Source organism: Penicillium digitatum, chromosome 2 (assembly GCF_016767815.1).
Source record: "Penicillium digitatum chromosome 2, complete sequence".
Taxonomy (NCBI): domain Eukaryota; kingdom Fungi; phylum Ascomycota; class Eurotiomycetes; order Eurotiales; family Aspergillaceae; genus Penicillium; species Penicillium digitatum.
This window is the reverse complement of record NC_089385.1, coordinates 414,226-431,115: the sequence shown is the minus strand read 5'-3', so window position 1 is coordinate 431,115 and position 16,890 is coordinate 414,226. Positions and strand designations below refer to the sequence as shown.

Genomic DNA, 16,890 nt, shown 5'->3' with positions numbered 1-16,890 from the left:
TCGCCAATTGTGTTTTTGAATTGCATGGAATCATTGGAACTTGCCCAGGATTTGCATTCCATCGTGTCAACTTCAGGATTCCAGTTCTAAATTCGTCAGTTGCGGGGAAAAGGTTCGCCGAACCCACTCCATGTATGTCTTCCACTTGTGAAGATCACCTGATGTCTCGGCACCGGGGAATGCCTTGCTCAGTTCTCTAGTGATCTTTAGAATTCCGAGAGATGCTTCCTGGACCTTCTCTAGCTCTTGCTTGACGGCGTTCTCTTTTGGCTTGAAGGAAAGCACAGAAGTGTAATGCTCTGACAAAGCATCCAGCTGCCGCTCAGTATCCTCCGGTGCAATCTTAATCAGTTTAGATGTCATCAAATTGCTGATTGCACGGATGTCTTGTTCATCATCGATACCCGCGACAATGCGGTCAAAGAGTTCAGACATATGAGTGCGAGAGAAGGATGTGTCGAGCGAGGCATAAAGGGTTTCGTAGGCACTCTGGAAACAAGGATGTCAGTGGGAATATATGGGAAATGATAAGAGCCACGGACCTTTCGCAAGTCGAGTCCATCATCTACTTTGTGCTTGAATGGACCCATTTGGACCTCGCGAATGAGTTCTGGCTTGATTTTGGTGTCACCAAGAACAGCCGGCAGCAACTCGTCGAGATGAGGGAGTAGAAGATCCATCTTGTTATGGATTGCAGAATTAAGGGTGGTCAAGGCAAGCCGGTGGTTGCCCAAGTCACTGTCCCCAAGCATGTTGGTTAAAAGGGGCACCATCAACGGTCGCAGCATATCGTTGTAAGCATCACTCGAGTCAGCAAGCGTGTAACGGAATGCCGAAATCACCACACCACGAACAGCCGGGTCGGCGTTGGCCAGGTACTCCTGTAAAAGTGAGTTTAGCATTGATAAAGTAGAAGAATGAGCCCGACTTACTTGGAAGTGAGGAATGTAAGCAACAGGGTCCAGGAGTGCCAAGCGGCCCACACATTCAGCCCCGACAGCCCGGTTGTCTTCCTCTTCGGAGACGACAAGGAGAGCGTGCCACAATTTGTGAGCGGATGATGCAAGATCCGGACGTACGACCTCGGGATGTTGAAGCAATTCCCGTACGGAATGGAGAAGCAGATAGCTTTGAGCGTTTGTTTTTTCCAGCCCATTCAGAAGGATTGGGAGATAAGCTTTGACACTTCCTGCGGCCGCGTTGCCGAGGGCCGTGGCGGCAGCCAAGCGCACTTGATCTGACTGAGATTCAAAATGGGGCATGAAGAGACTCGGCGTCAACGAGCACTCGGGACCCATTCGCAGGCCGATTTCGCCTAGGATAGCAAGGGCAAGACATTTTCGGCTATCATCCCGTGCAGTCTTGAGTTCTGTTGAAAAATCTTCCATTGTGACACCGAGATTCGGTCCACCGTGGACCAGAAGGGTGCCAACAGCTCTTCCAACCACTGATGAGTCCCCTGTAATCCCCACGTCACGAAGGAGATTCCGCATCAAACTAGCCCCCGCACCTTCGTCGCCAATGACTTTGACCAGCAGCAACAATGCTTTAAGAACCGTTCCGGCGAGTGGTTTGGTGACGATTGAGCAGATAGAAGAGATCAAACCGCCAGTGACCATCAATTTTGCGTTGCCAGGGACAAGTTTGGCAATTATAATCAACGTAGGCGTAAGGGTGTGGAAATCAGCTGCAGCGAGAAGAGGCAAAGCGGCGTTCTCTATTGCTGTGATCGTCTCGGGGATAAGGTGAGATCTGACGTCGGAGTTCATAGAAAGACTACGGAGAGTTTCCAAACACGCGCCTCTCAAGGCACGATCGGATTTGCGCAAGTTCGACCCTAGCTCAAGGGCGACATTGTTGACCCAATCACTGGAGACGTCCTGCTTGCGGCTGACAAGAACGACAACATCATCAACCGCACGTACAGCGGACAAACGAGTTGTCTCGTTCTTCACCCGGTCGACCAGAACAGCCAGGCCATTAGATCTTTTCTCGGAGGAAAGGAACTCTACGCCAAGTTCTCCTGAAGTGCGTGCGAGAAGAATGCCGAACACATGAATTGCCCGTTGACGGACTTCGAGATCTGCGCTTGTGTCAGTGATTCGAGAGTGGACAACATCATAGAGCTTCTGCAGCTGCAGAGTGACATCCGAAGGATTGGCAGAAACACGTGGGGGTGTGATTGCTTTCACGATTTGCTCCACGGCGCCCAAAGCCTCACTGCTGACTTTGTAGTTGCGGTCGTTGACGGCTCCAACCACTCCGGGCACCAGGGCAATTAGGAATGGCAATAACGCATCGGATAGATGGGTCTCGGCGATCACAGCAATGAGACCCAAGGTCTCGATTTGGAGAGTACCTGCACTGACAGAAGCCCCAGTATGAGCCGCTGTGCTCCCTGTTAGAGATGAGGTCTTGAGGGCATCCGCAATGAGGTCTTCAATTTGTTGGAGATGGTCCGCAAGACCACCATAGCGAACCAATGAAAGGCTTTTGAGGAGAATAATCGCGGCTTGTTTGAGGGGAATTGAAGCCTGTTTCCAGATTTTGACGAGGTTCTGTACAATCGAAGGCACGGAGCGAGCTAGATCAGCCTGAGAGCCAGACTTGGGGGACGATGGCACAGCAGGTGAATCAATTGCTGACGACGTTCCAGCACTCGGCTCAAAGTCAATCATTGACGCATCGCTATCTTGGCGTCTGCGCTTGCGAGAATTCTTCGAGCCACCCACGGCCTCCAGGAAGTCATTGGATGTGACAATCATGGAGCCCTCGCCAGTTTTCCGAACAAGCGCCGTCAAAGTCGACACCACCTCAAGTTTCACACTCTCTTCTCTCTCCCTGCAAATTTGTGAGATCAGGGCTGGGGCAATCTGCTGAAACAGGGCCGAGGCGTCCGAAGCACGACCAAGCCCGTAGGTAGAGATGACGGTGTAGAGAAGCTTGGCAGCACACCGGCGTACCTTCCAGCTCATGTCGTCGATGTCACTGTAGCCACCTTCTTCTTCAAAGTCCTCAAATTCGTCGTCTTCTAGGTCGGGGTCCTCCGTGGCATCATCATCACTCCCATCGTCCTGTGTGCCTCCCATCTCCTCATCGTCCTCCACATCGGCAATGTTTGGATCATATTTCAAAAATCGAAGAGCTGACCGAGTGGTGTTCGCTAGATACGGTTGCATCTGTTTGTTGCAGGAGCTGACCAGCGCTTCGAGCGTTACCAAGGCGGTCTCGCGGAGCTCGTCCGCCTGGGGATCTTGTTCGTCGTCCGAGTAAGACGACATGGTGGCGATGATGGAACCACAAGGGAGGTAAGTTGGTGAATTAAAGAAAACAAAATCCCGGTTGACTCTGCGGACACACGCGCTGGAGATGTGGTGTTGCGGGTCACCGTCACGGCGCCTGGAGTCGCAGGCAAGCTAGCTGCCCCGCGCTAGTCCAGATCTAGTAAGAAGCTCACGTGCGCGACTTTTACTGCAAAAAGTCGAGCAAATCAAGTGAAGGTTGGGCACGTTGTTTGGAGGCTAAAAGAGCTTGAAGACCACCTTGTTTTCTTGCTTTGGCCCTCTTCTTGCTGCTTTGATTGTCACCTGCCTTGAGATCTGCTGACATCTGTGTCGAACCTTTCACGTCAACCCTTACAGGAGTTGACCCCCGAGCAGACGCAACCGTAGCTGCTCTAGACGGAATTTTCGAGTTAGGATTCCTTGACTTCCTTTGCGGTAGTACTGTCCTCTGGCGGCAGCGTAAACACTTATACACCGTGGCACCCGCAGATGCCGATCCAGAGGTTAAAGGCTTGCCTTTTTTCGGCTTGATCACAATAACTTTACTCCACTGGGGTTTTCTAATGCTACCACACGCTCCACAGTGGTCTTTCTTCTGTAACACATTCAATGACTTAGACTCCTCGTGGAGGAACCGGGTGTGCACCGCTAGCAGATGAGCTGAAGTCGATGAACCGAGTGGCAAAACCGAGGCAGCCCGAACAAGAAAGGAAGGATCAATTTGAGACATTGTGCGGTAATGCCTATTGAGAAAAAAAGGGACTTTATGGGGAAATTGAAACAATGGTCAACCCAAATAACAAAGACTGAGACAAACGAAGTACAAAGAGAGCAAACGGAAGACATTAGCCCAGTGGTTGCTATTCAGAGATTTGCCGCGCGGGAGCTTAAAAGCCCCAAGCTCCACCCGCCGCTTCTTCTTCCCATCTACATCTCTCTCTTCTCTACTCTTTCCATCTTTCATGCACCAATCTTCTTTTGCTCACGACATTTTACTTTCTTTCCTGTAGCTCTCACCATTTTTTCAGAGGAATTTGGGTTCAAATTTTCTATTCTGAGGCTTGTCTTTTTTTTTCGGTGCTATCATAATCCGACAGCTTGGTTGGACTCTTCCACAATGGCACCGGTACGCATTGCCGTCGAAGGTTGCGTAAGTTATATTGCATAGATGGAGATCCCCATATCATGTGACATGTCCATCTCACAGCTAGTTGCTAATCATTTACAAAGGGCCATGGCAGTCTGAACGACATTTATGAGACAGTGGATCGCAAAGCCACTGAAAAAGGCTGGGACTCTGTTGATCTTGTCATCATTGGTGGAGATTTCCAGGTGGGCTTGCCATGTACCATGCTATCCGAGCTCAATACTGACTGGCTAAACTAGGCTCTGCGCAATGCCAATGATGCGACTTGTCTTTCGGTTCCTGATAAGTTCAAGCAGATCGGTGATTTTCATGAGTACTACAGTGGTGCTCGCACTGCTCCATATCTTACATTGTTCATCGGGGGCAATCATGAGGCGAGCAATCACCTTTCAGAGCTCTACTACGGCGGTTGGGTGGCCCCCAACATCTACTTCATGGGAGCTGCCAACATCGTCCGCTTTGGACCTCTCCGAATCTCCGGGATGTCGGGGATCTGGAAGGGCTACGACTATCGGAAGGCCCACTATGAACGATTGCCATACAACAGAGACGATGTTTCTTCGATCTACCACATCCGTGAGCTGGATGTCCGCAAGTTGCTGCAAGTGCGCACCCAGATCGACATTGGTCTGTCCCATGATTGGCCGAAAGGGATTGAGAAGCTTGGAGACTATGGTACTTTGTTTCGCAAGAAGTCAGGCTTTAAAGCTGATTCCGAATCTGGGAAGCTCGGAAGTTTCGCTGCACGCGAAGCTCTGAATCATTTGCGCCCTGCCTACTGGCTTTCAGCTCATCTACATGTGCGTTACACTGCAAAGGTGTCACATAGTCCGCCTCGTGCAAATATCACTTCTTCGAGAACCCTCAATCCTGCTGTTGCCCCCTCCAATACAAATGATGCGGCTCCGGTTCCACGAAGCAATCTCAACACCCGCACCCTCGCTGGCCACAAATTGCTCGGTACTGCCACTGGAGACGAACAGTCACGCATCAAGGCCTGGAATGAATTCGGAGATAACGCCCGACGGACCGAGAAAGAGAAAATGGACCAAGATGAGTTAATGCGTATGATCAGGGCGAGACAGCCGCAACCTGCGCGGAATATTACCTTCAATGAAACATCCAAGATTGGAGGTGGTCCCATTCGGAAATTTGTACGTGGCGCCGATGGAGAAAAAGTCGAAGCCGCCTTCATCGACGGCGAGAACATTGAAATCCTCGACAAAGTCAGCCGGGGAAACAACCCCGTGAATAACTCTGCTGAGGAGGTGGTTACCAGGCGGGAATCTTCTCTGTTTGCTGAGACAACCGACGACATCCAGACCACTAAGCATGTCAAGACGATCCAGCATGCCAAAGTGACAGATGATGTCGCTGACAATATTGACAAGATCAGCATTTCTACTAGCCCCAGCAGCACCGCGAGCGTTAAATCTCCTCCAGCCGAAAAAGCTCTTCCAAAAGCCGACATCTCTCTGAATTGGAGTGATGACCGCTCTCCTGATACTTGGTGGAGTGATGGTGTGGATGATCAAATTGGTGGAATTGAAACCGAACTCCCAACCAGCATCGCGCAGTCATCTCTACCCAAGGCTGCCTCAAATCCCTCAGATTCCGAACACCTTCCAGGCCCCCAGGAGATTAAGAATCTTGTGACCCAATTTCTGACCTTGGACAAACCACATAACCATGATGACTTTGTTGAACTACTGGAGATTGAGCCAATCTCCGAACCAGACTCTTTCGCCGTGGATTCTCCCATGCGACTGAGGTACGACAAGGAGTGGCTGGCGATTACTCGTGCATTTGCTGATGAGCTCGAATTTGGCGGACATCCCAAAGGCAGTGTCCCTGCCCACAAGGGGTATGAATATTACCAACAGCGGATCACTGAGGAGGAGGAATGGGTACAGGAGAACGTCATCAACCCTGGATTGTTGGACATTCCCACTGACTTCGTCCTGACTGCCCCCATCTATGACCCTGGTGTTTCAATCAACACTCATGAGCAGCCGAAGGAGTACACCAACCCGCAGACCTCTGCATTCTGCAATTTGATTGGAATTGAGAACAAGTTTGACATGAGCGAGGAAGAACGTCAGGCTCGCATGGAGGCCGGCCCACGCCCCGATGAACCTCGTCAGTACTCCCAGAGCAACCGTGGCGGTCGTGGTGGACGCGGCCGTGGTGGACGTGGTCGTGGAGGTCGACGTGGTCCCGGGCGCGGTGGTTTCAGTGGTCGTGGCGGGTATGCCAACTCAGGCCCCTCGACTCAGGGCACTGATGCCTGGTAATTTGGCCAGTGCTTGGCTCTTTCGCCTACACATGCCGCTACTCTGTTCCTTTTCTTTTGGTGGCTTGCTGATGTGAATCCGAAGTGAGAATTCTTTCACAAAACATCTTTTACCAATGTCTTTTGTTTTGCTCTCTGTATGTATCTACAAGAAGTGATGAATCCGCACAGTGGGCACTAGGGATCATTTCACTTGAGTAGGGATATTCCTTGTTTACGACCTCGGTTTCTGCATACTAGTCACTCTATAGAATAGCTTGCTCTGAGTGTACATAGCCCGTGTTCTGCCTGTATTTAATATGCGTCTAGGGCGGAGTTTAATGTCACTTCCAAGCCCGTCGCTTGCTTTTTTCTGTCGGTATTTTGCCTCAAGTCTAGCTTCTGTTTCAGTTGTTAGTGTCTCCCAAATCAATGAATCGTATCTGAATTCAAAACCAGTCGGCCAGCAACCTTCTCGTCGAAACTGTTATTTACATGTGTTCATTGGTTAGACCACTTCATCTACCTACCACTTTAGCTTCGATTGATCACTTGTAGCCTTATAAGTTGGATACCAGGACCATATTGCACATAAACCGTTTGGACTATGTAAACATGTCACCGGCAGCCTTCCCCCAACCTACTTTCTCACATCAATTTCACGAATCAAAGAGGAAAAAAATAGTGGAGCCCACGGCAATTGGATGAACCCCCCAAAAAAAGACATGCATCATCCGTGAATCGAACACGGGCCTCGTCGATGGCAACGACGAATTCTACCACTAGACCAATGATGCTGGAGCCTAGACGAATCTGAAAGCTGATTCGTTGGTGATATACGAATGTCTTCAGTTAGGAATTTGACGAGATGTTGGACTGTCAGTAATTTGATCGAGCACCACCCACCTGGATTTGTTCCTACTTGTATCTTCAAGGTTGATGTTTGAGAGATTTTGAGTGTTGATTTGTAAAATGTTCTAATGTTGGCTCTCATTGTGTTTGAGCGCTTGGCTTTATTCAATCTCCTCGATGCGCGGACGACCGGTAGTTTCCCCTGCCATGGGATCAACCTGTAGACCGGCGATCCTGTCGCCCAGTCCAAACCGTGGACTGAAGGTATTTTGATCATCCTGGGCGCCAATGCCCCACATCAAAGACTTCTCTGACCAAGTCTCCAAACTTTCAATCAATGCGCGCAAATTTCCACGAGCGAGCCCGTCCTCCTCAGAACCCTCGATGAAGCGGAGCGTGCGTAGCATAGCAGGGATATTACCAATAGTCGAATGTCCCTGCATACTGGACCCATATGGGGCGGCAAAGCTCGAAGCCGAATCGTCCAAAAGCGAAAAGCCGAGCCCGATGCCCTGGTTCCCGCGCGTTTCCCGTGCTGCCTCAAGAGCTTTCAAGATGTCGAAGATCAAAACTATACTCGCCCGGCGGAGGATGGCACTCGCCGGTTCCCTTTCGAGGGTTAACGTGGCGAGCGCGAGTTCGACGGCGGAAGAAAGAATGACGGGGCCAAGACCAAGGATGTTGACGTTGATGGCCGATCCAAGAATGGAAATGGCCGATGCGCGGATGCGAAGGTCATCAGGGGCATCATCCGCAGATGCACCGGCTGCCCATGCAGCGACGACGTTTGTGGCGTACGCTGATTGCTCTGGGGATTCGTCGTCCGAATGAAGTTCTGGGAGGTCAAGTTCGGAAGCAGCTTTAGCTACTCCAGATGAAATGGACCAGCCTTCAGGCATGGCCGGTTCATTTTCCTTGCGCTGCGCGCGTTCCTGTTCCCGTCTCTCCTTGGCAAGTTGCTTTTTGCGGATTTGCTGTGTATACTTCTTGTTGCCCCGTCGTCCTGCAACGGCAACAATGCCCTCACCAAGAATTTTGGCCGTCTCACCAACCAACGCCTCTCCCAAGTCCTGCACTGTGCGCAGCAGAGATTCACCAATCCTGAGTCTTTCGTCCAATCCTCGGTGTTCGCGTCTGTCTGCGTACTCTTCAACCAGGGTTTTGATCACGGAACGTGGATGGCGTGATGCCAGTGTACCAACTATCTTGATTGCACCGAGATATGCGTATTCATCGTTGGCAGAGGTCTTGGATGTGTCGGTGATGACTGAAAGCAGGAGGGTGAGAGTTGACCCCACATCAAGAACGGGTGAGGATTTCATAATCAGTTTCGAAATCAGTGATAGGCCCTCGGCTTGCACGGGTGGTAGATCTGAGTTGAGATTCGCCATTGCTTGACGATGTGTTTCAAGGTCCTGAATATGAGCTGGCACTGCCTTAATTGTGGTTTCGTCTCCCCCAGCAAGGTGAATCTCTAGCAACATAGACGAGGTCGTTGCTGGCTTGGAAAGTGTGGAAGGGAGAAAGGGAACGAGTTGATCGAGGTCGTTTTTAAGGGATTCAAGGAGGGGCTGAATTTCAGTAGTGGGAGAGAACTCCGCAGATGCAAGAAGTGTAGACATCAGACTGAAGGTTGTTGAAACGGATTCAGAGGAGTCGTTGTCACATTGCTCCGCGTCTTTGTCTCCCGTTTTCACGATGTTAGCTAAAGATAACAGGGACACCTTGCTATTTACTTTGCCTTGAGCCGCCCATTTTTGGGCGCTAAGTCTATGTAGCTCCCCAGCAATAACTTGCTTGATGAGCTCTAAAACTCGGAGCGGGTGTCGAGTCAGTGCTTCTTTGAAGTTCTCAAGCAGCTTTTCTGCAATTTTGGCACTAACAAGCTTCTGAATGATGTTGTCACCTTCGCCAGCGGGACTGTTCAATGTGTTGTCAGGGAGTGCAGTACCCCGCGGCTGCACTAGCCAGTTTTGACTGGCATAGAGGAAGATATCACCGGTCCGTTCCTCACTGCTAGGATCCGAGCCAATGAGACTGACAAAGACTTCTACTCGTGCTTGGATGGAATCGATCAGCTGCACCATATTTGAATGCTCGCTTGTTTTCTCACTCCGCTTCTGCAATGCGATTCTAGCGTCGGAATCTTTGATGTATGTCCACATCGCCCCCCCATCCCATAGAAGATTATCAATTAGCTTTTTGAGGGGTTGGGCTCCAACAGAGATGCCAAAATATGTTTGGAGCAGGAGCAAGACCTTTTCATGGAACGGGATCAGCCCTTCCTCCTTGGAAAAACAGACCAAGCCCCATAATGGAAGAAGAATCGGAGACACGATTCGTTTTACGAGACCTGGGTTTGGATGCTGCAATGTCAGACAAGCCAGTCTGTTTAGAGCCAGGTCCACTGTTGCGCCGTCTACCAAGACGTTGGATGCGGGGTTTGGTTCCGCAGGGTTTGGCATAGAGCCTTCGATATCGGTGAAGTGACCGATCCATTGTCTCGATTTAGCATCGAGGTTCGCGGTAAGTGCATTAAATATCGGCTCCACAAAGATGGTATGACCAACAGTGCCAGGAGCGCCATAAGCACGTTTCCCCAGAATTCCATTTCCGACGACGTAGGAAGCAGTTTTCCTGAGATCTAAATCATCGCCGTCTATTAGTGCTAGCAGCTGTGGGGCGATTGTCTGAAAATAGACAGTTGGGTCAACATCCGATGGCACAGAGGAAAGGAGTCGTGATATTTGCATGATGGCCTGAACAGTCAAACGAGGGCCATTTGATAGGTCCTGTGCTTCCTGGCCTAGAGATGGCGAAAATTGCGATGCAATAAACATGATGGTTTGCACTACTCCTCCGGGTCGTAGCGGAACTTGTGAGATCTGGCTGGAGATGATTAATTTGAACCATTGCGCAGTATTCGATTGGAGGAATGCGGATAGTGTGGGCAGCAAGACAGTTGTTGGGGTACTTTAGGTTGTCAATACCCAGGAATGGCAAAAGCAATGGGAACATACTCATCAATTATCTTGGCTAAAGTTTTCTGGTATGAGTTCCGGCCAGATGATGCCTCGGTATTTGGATTGAAAGCAAGATCAGACGTGCCACTGATTATGTCACTCAAGATACGACCACGAATGATCGGCTGGAGGCTTGGTCTCGGGTCGAAGAGGACGTCAACCAAAACGCCGATTATGCGGCACAAAAGAGGCTCGTCGTGCGGTACACTGCTAACAGTTGCATTTGCCTGCTTTGCAATGACACCGGCTGGCAATACCGAGATCACCCGCTGCTGCAGGGGAATCCCAACGCCAGATGACAACGAAGGGTATATTCCTTCCAGGGAAATCAGGTCTAGCAATGCATGTAGCATTCGGCGGCGCTTGGCATCTTCCAATGGCGAGTCTCCAGCCTCCCCACCTGATTGAAGAGATCCATGTTGGTCTTCAGGTAAAACAAGGGACCTGTGGATACTAGTCAAGATATTCAAAGCCTCATTTATCACAGTTGACCGCGCGTCACCATCGCCAGCACCATGATCATCACCCGAAGTTAGACTAAGAATCTGCAGCAAGGATTTACCTTGGGTCTTCTGTATTGCCTCTACAAGATAGTCAGCGCCAGAGACTTAAGTGTAGCTTGAGGTCTCGAACATGCATACCTCGATCAAGGACTGGAGTCAGAAAGTCCTTAGCAAGATCAAAGGCTTCGCGAATATGCTGTGGAACTCCCATAATGAATAATTGTGAGAGCCAGTCATACCAGATTCATTCCAATGAAGGTATTTGCCTCATTGATATTGCTCAGATCCAAGAGTCATGAATAATCACTGATAAACGGGTCTTGGCATTCCTCGCTGATTATATAATGACATGCAAACATGAAGTCACGTGGTTACTGCGTGACACCAGTCGCGTCAGTTATGTGGCGTCGCGCTTGCCCGCATTGGCATAGTCGCGTCAACTGCCAAGACATTGTTGTTGTCTCCAACCTCGTCAACTCTGTTCACTGCCTACTTCACATCATCTCAACGGACGATTCAAACCGCCGCAGCCAGTTCCTCAGTTACCCTGATTCTTGCTTGTTTTTACGATATTCAGTGGACCCAATTTCTGTTCAGACGTGCCAGAGTTTCACCGCGACCATTTCCTGAGTGTGGAGCCACTCGAGTCTCTTGCCTTCCGAGGCACACATGTACAGATAAACCCTCTCAGATCTTCAATTTCGTCTGCTGTCTTCAATGGCAAACCGTCACATATGTTTCGCCCGGCGACTCGTATTGTTTCGGCGCAGAAGACTTTGGAGTTAAGCCCTAAGCCCTCCTCGGTTCAATGTCTTCAAGGACACAGTTTCACGGTTGCGCATGGCGGATAATACGATTAGCTGAAACAGACTGTGATGGTCCGATTAAGCGAAAGATATCCGACTTGGCCAGAGCCTTTGGGCACAAAAGACGGTTCACTATGCGTTATCCAAATGGAGACCGCGTCGGTTTACTAATGCTGGACGCTACATGCCGGTCACAAACGGTTGGTCGCCCTACGCCTCGGATAACAGTTCAGCGAGAAGAGAACGCGGGCGAAGCATGTCGGGTACTTCAGTATCAGATGTCACCTTTAGGAGCCACTATGACAGCGCGACCGGATGGCGATTGAATGCGACATATTAAGTCTCGAAGATCCTAGGGCATCAAATTGCTTGGCTCAGATATTTGGTGCCTAGAACACAGCAGTATCCTTACACACAGTCATAGCGTCAGCATTTCCAAAGGATCCACTCGCCGGAATCAACATTCCTCTCCCTGAAAATTGCCCAGGCATTTTCACATTTGAAGTTGTCGCGAGGTTCTTTGGTTATGCTGCCCTATGATTCTTCGATGTTGATCCTTGGAGAACATGGAAGATAGCGAACTGTTGTCTCGTTCCGGATGGCCACAAATTTCCCTAAGCAATTTGATGTTTTTCGGACCTATTTGCCTGCATTCTCTCGTCAATTCTGCTAGCATCACTGTCGGCTCCTGCACATGTTTCCTATTCCAGGATCCCTGGGGATCTCGCCCCTGCGCTCCACCTTCTTGGGTCCTGTTTTTCCTACGCCCCATCGGCGGCTAGGCACCTCGTCTCACGGCACCCGCCACCGATTCGACTTCGTCAGAAGAGCCTGATCGACCGTGTTAACCATCTCTTCGCAAAGTCGTTTGGGAATAGATTGATGGGCGCTGACTTCAACAATGACTTCCATCATTGTTCCTTCCCTTGGGAAGAAGGAAGCGGTTTTTTTGGATGTTCTTTGTCCGCTTCACAACATGCCCTCCTGCAAGATCTTCGGGTCAACCAGGAGAGGAAACAAAAACCTGTCCCAAAGGGAACTGTACCACACACGAGAGACTCGGCCTCACGCTCATGCGACGGTATCAGTGAAACAATGGCGAGTTGACTAAAATTGCGGAGATGGATGACGTTTAAGCAGATTCGGATGAGCTAACTGTGTCTCGGCCAAGCTTGACTTGTCTTTGTGAGGGTTGTGTGGGTTTGTTTGGTTCCGTGGGCTTGATGGATATGTTCATCTGTCGTCGTCTGCTCCCAGCATTCCTCAACTCCTGTTTGCACCTGTACATGATGCTCGTCCCCTTACGTCTCCAAACGATCGCAATTGTTCTGGTCGGAGAAACGTACGGTTTCTATCCTTCGAACGCTTTAACTCATCAGCCCATTTCAAGTCGGCATGGGGCCGATGTTCTTGGCCGGCTCTAACGTGTATGCGTTGTGCAGTGGTTGTCGTGGGACCTCTCTCGAGTGAGGATCAAAGCTTTGGCTTGTCTACGATGCTTATCTGCTGCTATGCGTCCCCGGCCGAGGCTTGTCCTCATTGCCTGAGAAGAGTGAACTGAAAAGCGACGAATGGGAAATCGGATGATCTCTGTTCCGCCTAGGAACTATTGTGTCATCGGGACTTGGGTGTTGTGTCAATGATGGTTCTCTACATGGGAGCAGAATGCTTGGCCAGGCGATGACCGGTGGACTGCCGTTTCCATTGGTAGTGGAAACGGCCACTTTTTTTTTTAATAAGTGCCCCCAACCTCTCTGTTCCAAGACTATGCTAACTACCGACATGTGCAGATTCTGGAGTTTGAGTGGATGCAACGGGAAATTCAAGGAATTGAAATTGGAGACCATGGAAAGACCATGTGAACTGGCTACATTCATGCGCAATTGACTATGCAACTATCATCCATCCAAGCATGTAGATCTCGCTGTCTCACCGCCCTTTAAAACGGCTGGGCGGTGGCATAATTAATGGCAGAAATGCATTACCTCATCCCCCTCTTTGTCAGCCCCTCAGCCCACATGCCCCGCGCAGAACAGCAAGGAATGTTCCCGTGGCTCCGATAATTTTTTTCGCGATAAGAATTTCTTGCTTCAGCACAACCAGCTTTAGTACATCTCTCACCTCGTCCACTTTACAAAAATATTGGCAGTCGGACACAAGAGTGCACATAATATCTAACTTCCATTCACATTCACAAACCTATCCTATACAATGGTCAGCAAAGCCGACAACGATGCCCTTGAGGCGCAGTTTGAGTCGCAATTCCAAAAGCCCGGTGATCTTGTCGAGCGTGATGAGGACACTGGTGCAATGTCAATCGAATCACTTTGCATGAACTGCCATGAGCAAGGGTTCGTTTCTAGCATCCAGTTCTTATGTTTTGCAAATTGCTAATTTTCAATCACTTCAATCAGTGTGACGCGTCTGCTTTTGCTTCGAGTCCCTTACTTCAGAGACATTATCCTCGAGAGTTTCGAATGTGAACACTGCCATTTAAAAAATAACTCAATCAAATCAGCTGGTCAGATCCAGGAACGTGGAACTGTTTACACTTTGAGGGTCGAGAATGAGGAGGATCTTCAGGTACCTATGTCCAACTATGAAGCATTTTATCCTGCTCAAGCTAATTTGAGTCTTTAAAATTAGCGTCAAGTCATCCGCAGTGATGTGTCAGGTTTCAAACTTATCACCAAGCTCGGTAACGAGATTGAAGTTCCCAAGGGAACTGGCCAGCTGACCAATGTGGAAGGCAGTATGTGAAGCCCGTGCAATAGAGCTCGTTTCAAAGACACTAATCTCCTTATCTTCTAGTGGTTCAACTCATTCATGAAAATTTGTCAGGAGAGCAAGATCTCCGCAAGGACCAAGCTCCTGAACTTTACAATGCCCTCGTTCCTATCATCGCCAGTCTTGAGAAGATCATGAACCGCGAGGACGCCTTCCCCTTCACCATCTCCCTAGATGATCTCACTGGAAACTCATGGATTGCGCCTAACAGCACTGATCGTGGCAACAAATACACGCGCCATGAATACCCGCGTACTCACGAACAGAATGAGGAGTTGGGAATCTCTGCCGACGCAAACGCTATCAGCCAAGAGAACACTGCTCAGGTCGATGCCGGCGACCCAGAAGATCTCGATATCGTTGACGGCCAGGTCTACACCATCCCTGCCGAGTGTCCCGGTTGTAATAAAGAAGCCGAGGTGAACATTAAGAAAGTTAACATTCCTTACTTCAAGGAAGTTCTGCTGTTTGGCACAAACTGTGGACATTGCGGCTACAAATCTTCTGCAATTAAGACCGGTGGCGAGGTGCCCGAGAAGGGCAAGCGTATCACTCTTAAGGTGAACAACGAGGTTGATCTCTCCCGCGATATCCTCAAGAGTGATACAGCAGGCCTTTACAGTCCCGAACTTGACCTGGACGTTCAGCCAGGAACTCTCGGTGGACGTTTCACCACAGTTGAAGGACTACTAGGTTCGTTCCTCCATTATTTGACTAAACTGACACAACTAACCCGTCTTTTAGTTGAGATCCGGGACCAGTTGAAGGGCGCCATTTTCGATGTTGACGATTCCACCAATTCCGGAGGCGACAGCATGGTCTCTTCTGATAAGGATAAGTGGCAAAGGTTCTTCAGTCGTCTCGATCAGGCTATCAATGGCGAGCTCAAGTTCACTATCACGCTGCAAGACCCGATGGCCTCGTCTTACGTTCAAGATCTTTGCAGCCCAGCTATCGACCACCAAATCACCACCGAGGATTACACTCGCTCTGCCGAGGAGGAGGATGATCTAGGTCTGACTGACATGAAGACTGAGGGCTATGAGCAGCGCGAGACCGATGCCGCCAAGGTTGATGCCACTCCGAAGGAGTAATCGAAGGATTTATGATGTATACCCATCTCATGAAACGCGGGGGTGATCTGATTTTTGGGGGGGGGTTATTGCATTACGGCGTCTGTGATGTCTGACATTTTGCTGGCGTTTTTAAACTACTTTAGGTCGTACATAGGGATGAAACTAAAAAAGGTGTTGTGTCACTATCTTATGCATTTCCGCTAGCCAAACCGTTGACAAGTATGGCCTCCTTTCGACGGCCATGTCGAAGTGTCTGAGAGATGGGTTGAATGACTAAGCTCAACCTGGAGACATAAATCTAGTGATTCGAACCACCAAAAAATGTAGGGGGCCAAATCTCTTCACGTTCACTATTTCGGAGTCCATTCTCAACCTGCATCTCCTAATACGAAACCCATTTTTCAATCCATCTTGCAAGGCTAAGGCACTTCATATCAACGAAGCGATTCCAAATTTCAGATGCAATCCCCATCACAATCCCTAACACGATCAGGGTTCCCACCCAAGCAACTGAAAAAGGCAAAGATTGCCTGCTCGCTTCAATAGTACCAGGATAAGGCGTTCCTGTAACTGCCCACCATAGAAAGTCTCGAACTGGCCATTTAAGAACAAGATAGACTGTCGGGTGGACTAGATAGAGTGGGAATGAGATTTTGCCCAAGTATTGCAGTGGTCGTGCGTTGAGCGGCCATTGCAGCAATGCAGATTTGCTGATTGCATGTATCGTCAGAACTGCTCCAACGCTCCTCCAGCACCGGGGCATCATCTCGGCGTTATCCCATTCGGGAGATCGAGCCACAATCAGCCATCGGTACTCCCTTGCTAAGCGGTCAGCGCCGCACATGCAGAGGAAATACATCCCTAGAATGAACGAGACCAATGTTCCAAGCTGTTGAAGACAGATGTTCTCTGTGAATGTGTTCCAGGATTTGGTCATCGGCTTTGGAATCTTGAGAGGTGAGGATGATGATAGTGTGATCTCTCCTTCCGGTTCGGACTCGGATGCGACGTGTCTCTCTGCGAGAATCATCCCGGCAACGAAGGCAAAGAGATCCCAATGTCCCATATAAAACCAATACATCGCCACACCTGCCAATGCCAGATACCGAGGACGCGGTCTCCAAAATGAAAAGGTCAGGA

At 49.7% G+C, this 16,890-nt stretch overlaps 4 protein-coding genes and 1 non-coding gene across 5 annotated transcripts; 2 read left to right on the top strand and 3 right to left on the bottom strand.

Moving 5' to 3' along the window:
• Window positions 1–72: 72 nt before the first annotated feature.
• On the bottom strand, window positions 73–3,281 carry Pdw03_6239 (Cullin-associated NEDD8-dissociated protein 1, C-terminal part; the record flags this gene model as incomplete). Its single annotated transcript, XM_014680209.1, has 3 exons — window positions 73–489; window positions 543–881; window positions 933–3,281. 3 exons carry the CDS (start codon window positions 3,279–3,281, stop codon window positions 73–75), a joined length of 3,105 nt encoding a protein of 1,034 aa, XP_014535695.1.
• A 1,120-nt stretch (window positions 3,282–4,401) lies between these two features.
• On the top strand, window positions 4,402–6,725 carry Pdw03_6238 (RNA lariat debranching enzyme, putative; the record flags this gene model as incomplete). The annotated part of the gene is made up of 3 exons (XM_014680211.1): window positions 4,402–4,434; window positions 4,515–4,616; window positions 4,671–6,725. The coding sequence occupies 3 exons, from the start codon at window positions 4,402–4,404 to the stop codon at window positions 6,723–6,725; spliced, it is 2,190 nt and encodes a 729-aa protein (XP_014535697.1).
• Window positions 6,726–7,429: 704 nt separating this feature from the next.
• Window positions 7,430–7,500, bottom strand: Pdw03_tRNA62. Its single transcript has one exon. It is a non-coding gene; the product is annotated as a tRNA-Gly (tRNA).
• A 216-nt stretch (window positions 7,501–7,716) lies between these two features.
• Window positions 7,717–11,292, bottom strand: Pdw03_6237 (Protein required for cell viability, putative; the record flags this gene model as incomplete). Its single annotated transcript, XM_014680212.1, has 3 exons — window positions 7,717–10,528; window positions 10,576–11,161; window positions 11,220–11,292. The coding sequence occupies 3 exons, from the start codon at window positions 11,290–11,292 to the stop codon at window positions 7,717–7,719; spliced, it is 3,471 nt and encodes a 1,156-aa protein (XP_014535698.1).
• A 2,806-nt stretch (window positions 11,293–14,098) lies between these two features.
• Pdw03_6236 (Zinc finger protein ZPR1) lies at window positions 14,099–15,768 on the top strand (the record flags this gene model as incomplete). The annotated part of the gene is made up of 5 exons (XM_014680214.1): window positions 14,099–14,238; window positions 14,302–14,470; window positions 14,534–14,639; window positions 14,699–15,367; window positions 15,419–15,768. 5 exons carry the CDS (start codon window positions 14,099–14,101, stop codon window positions 15,766–15,768), a joined length of 1,434 nt encoding a protein of 477 aa, XP_014535700.1.
• Between the last annotated feature and the right edge of the window lie 1,122 nt (window positions 15,769–16,890).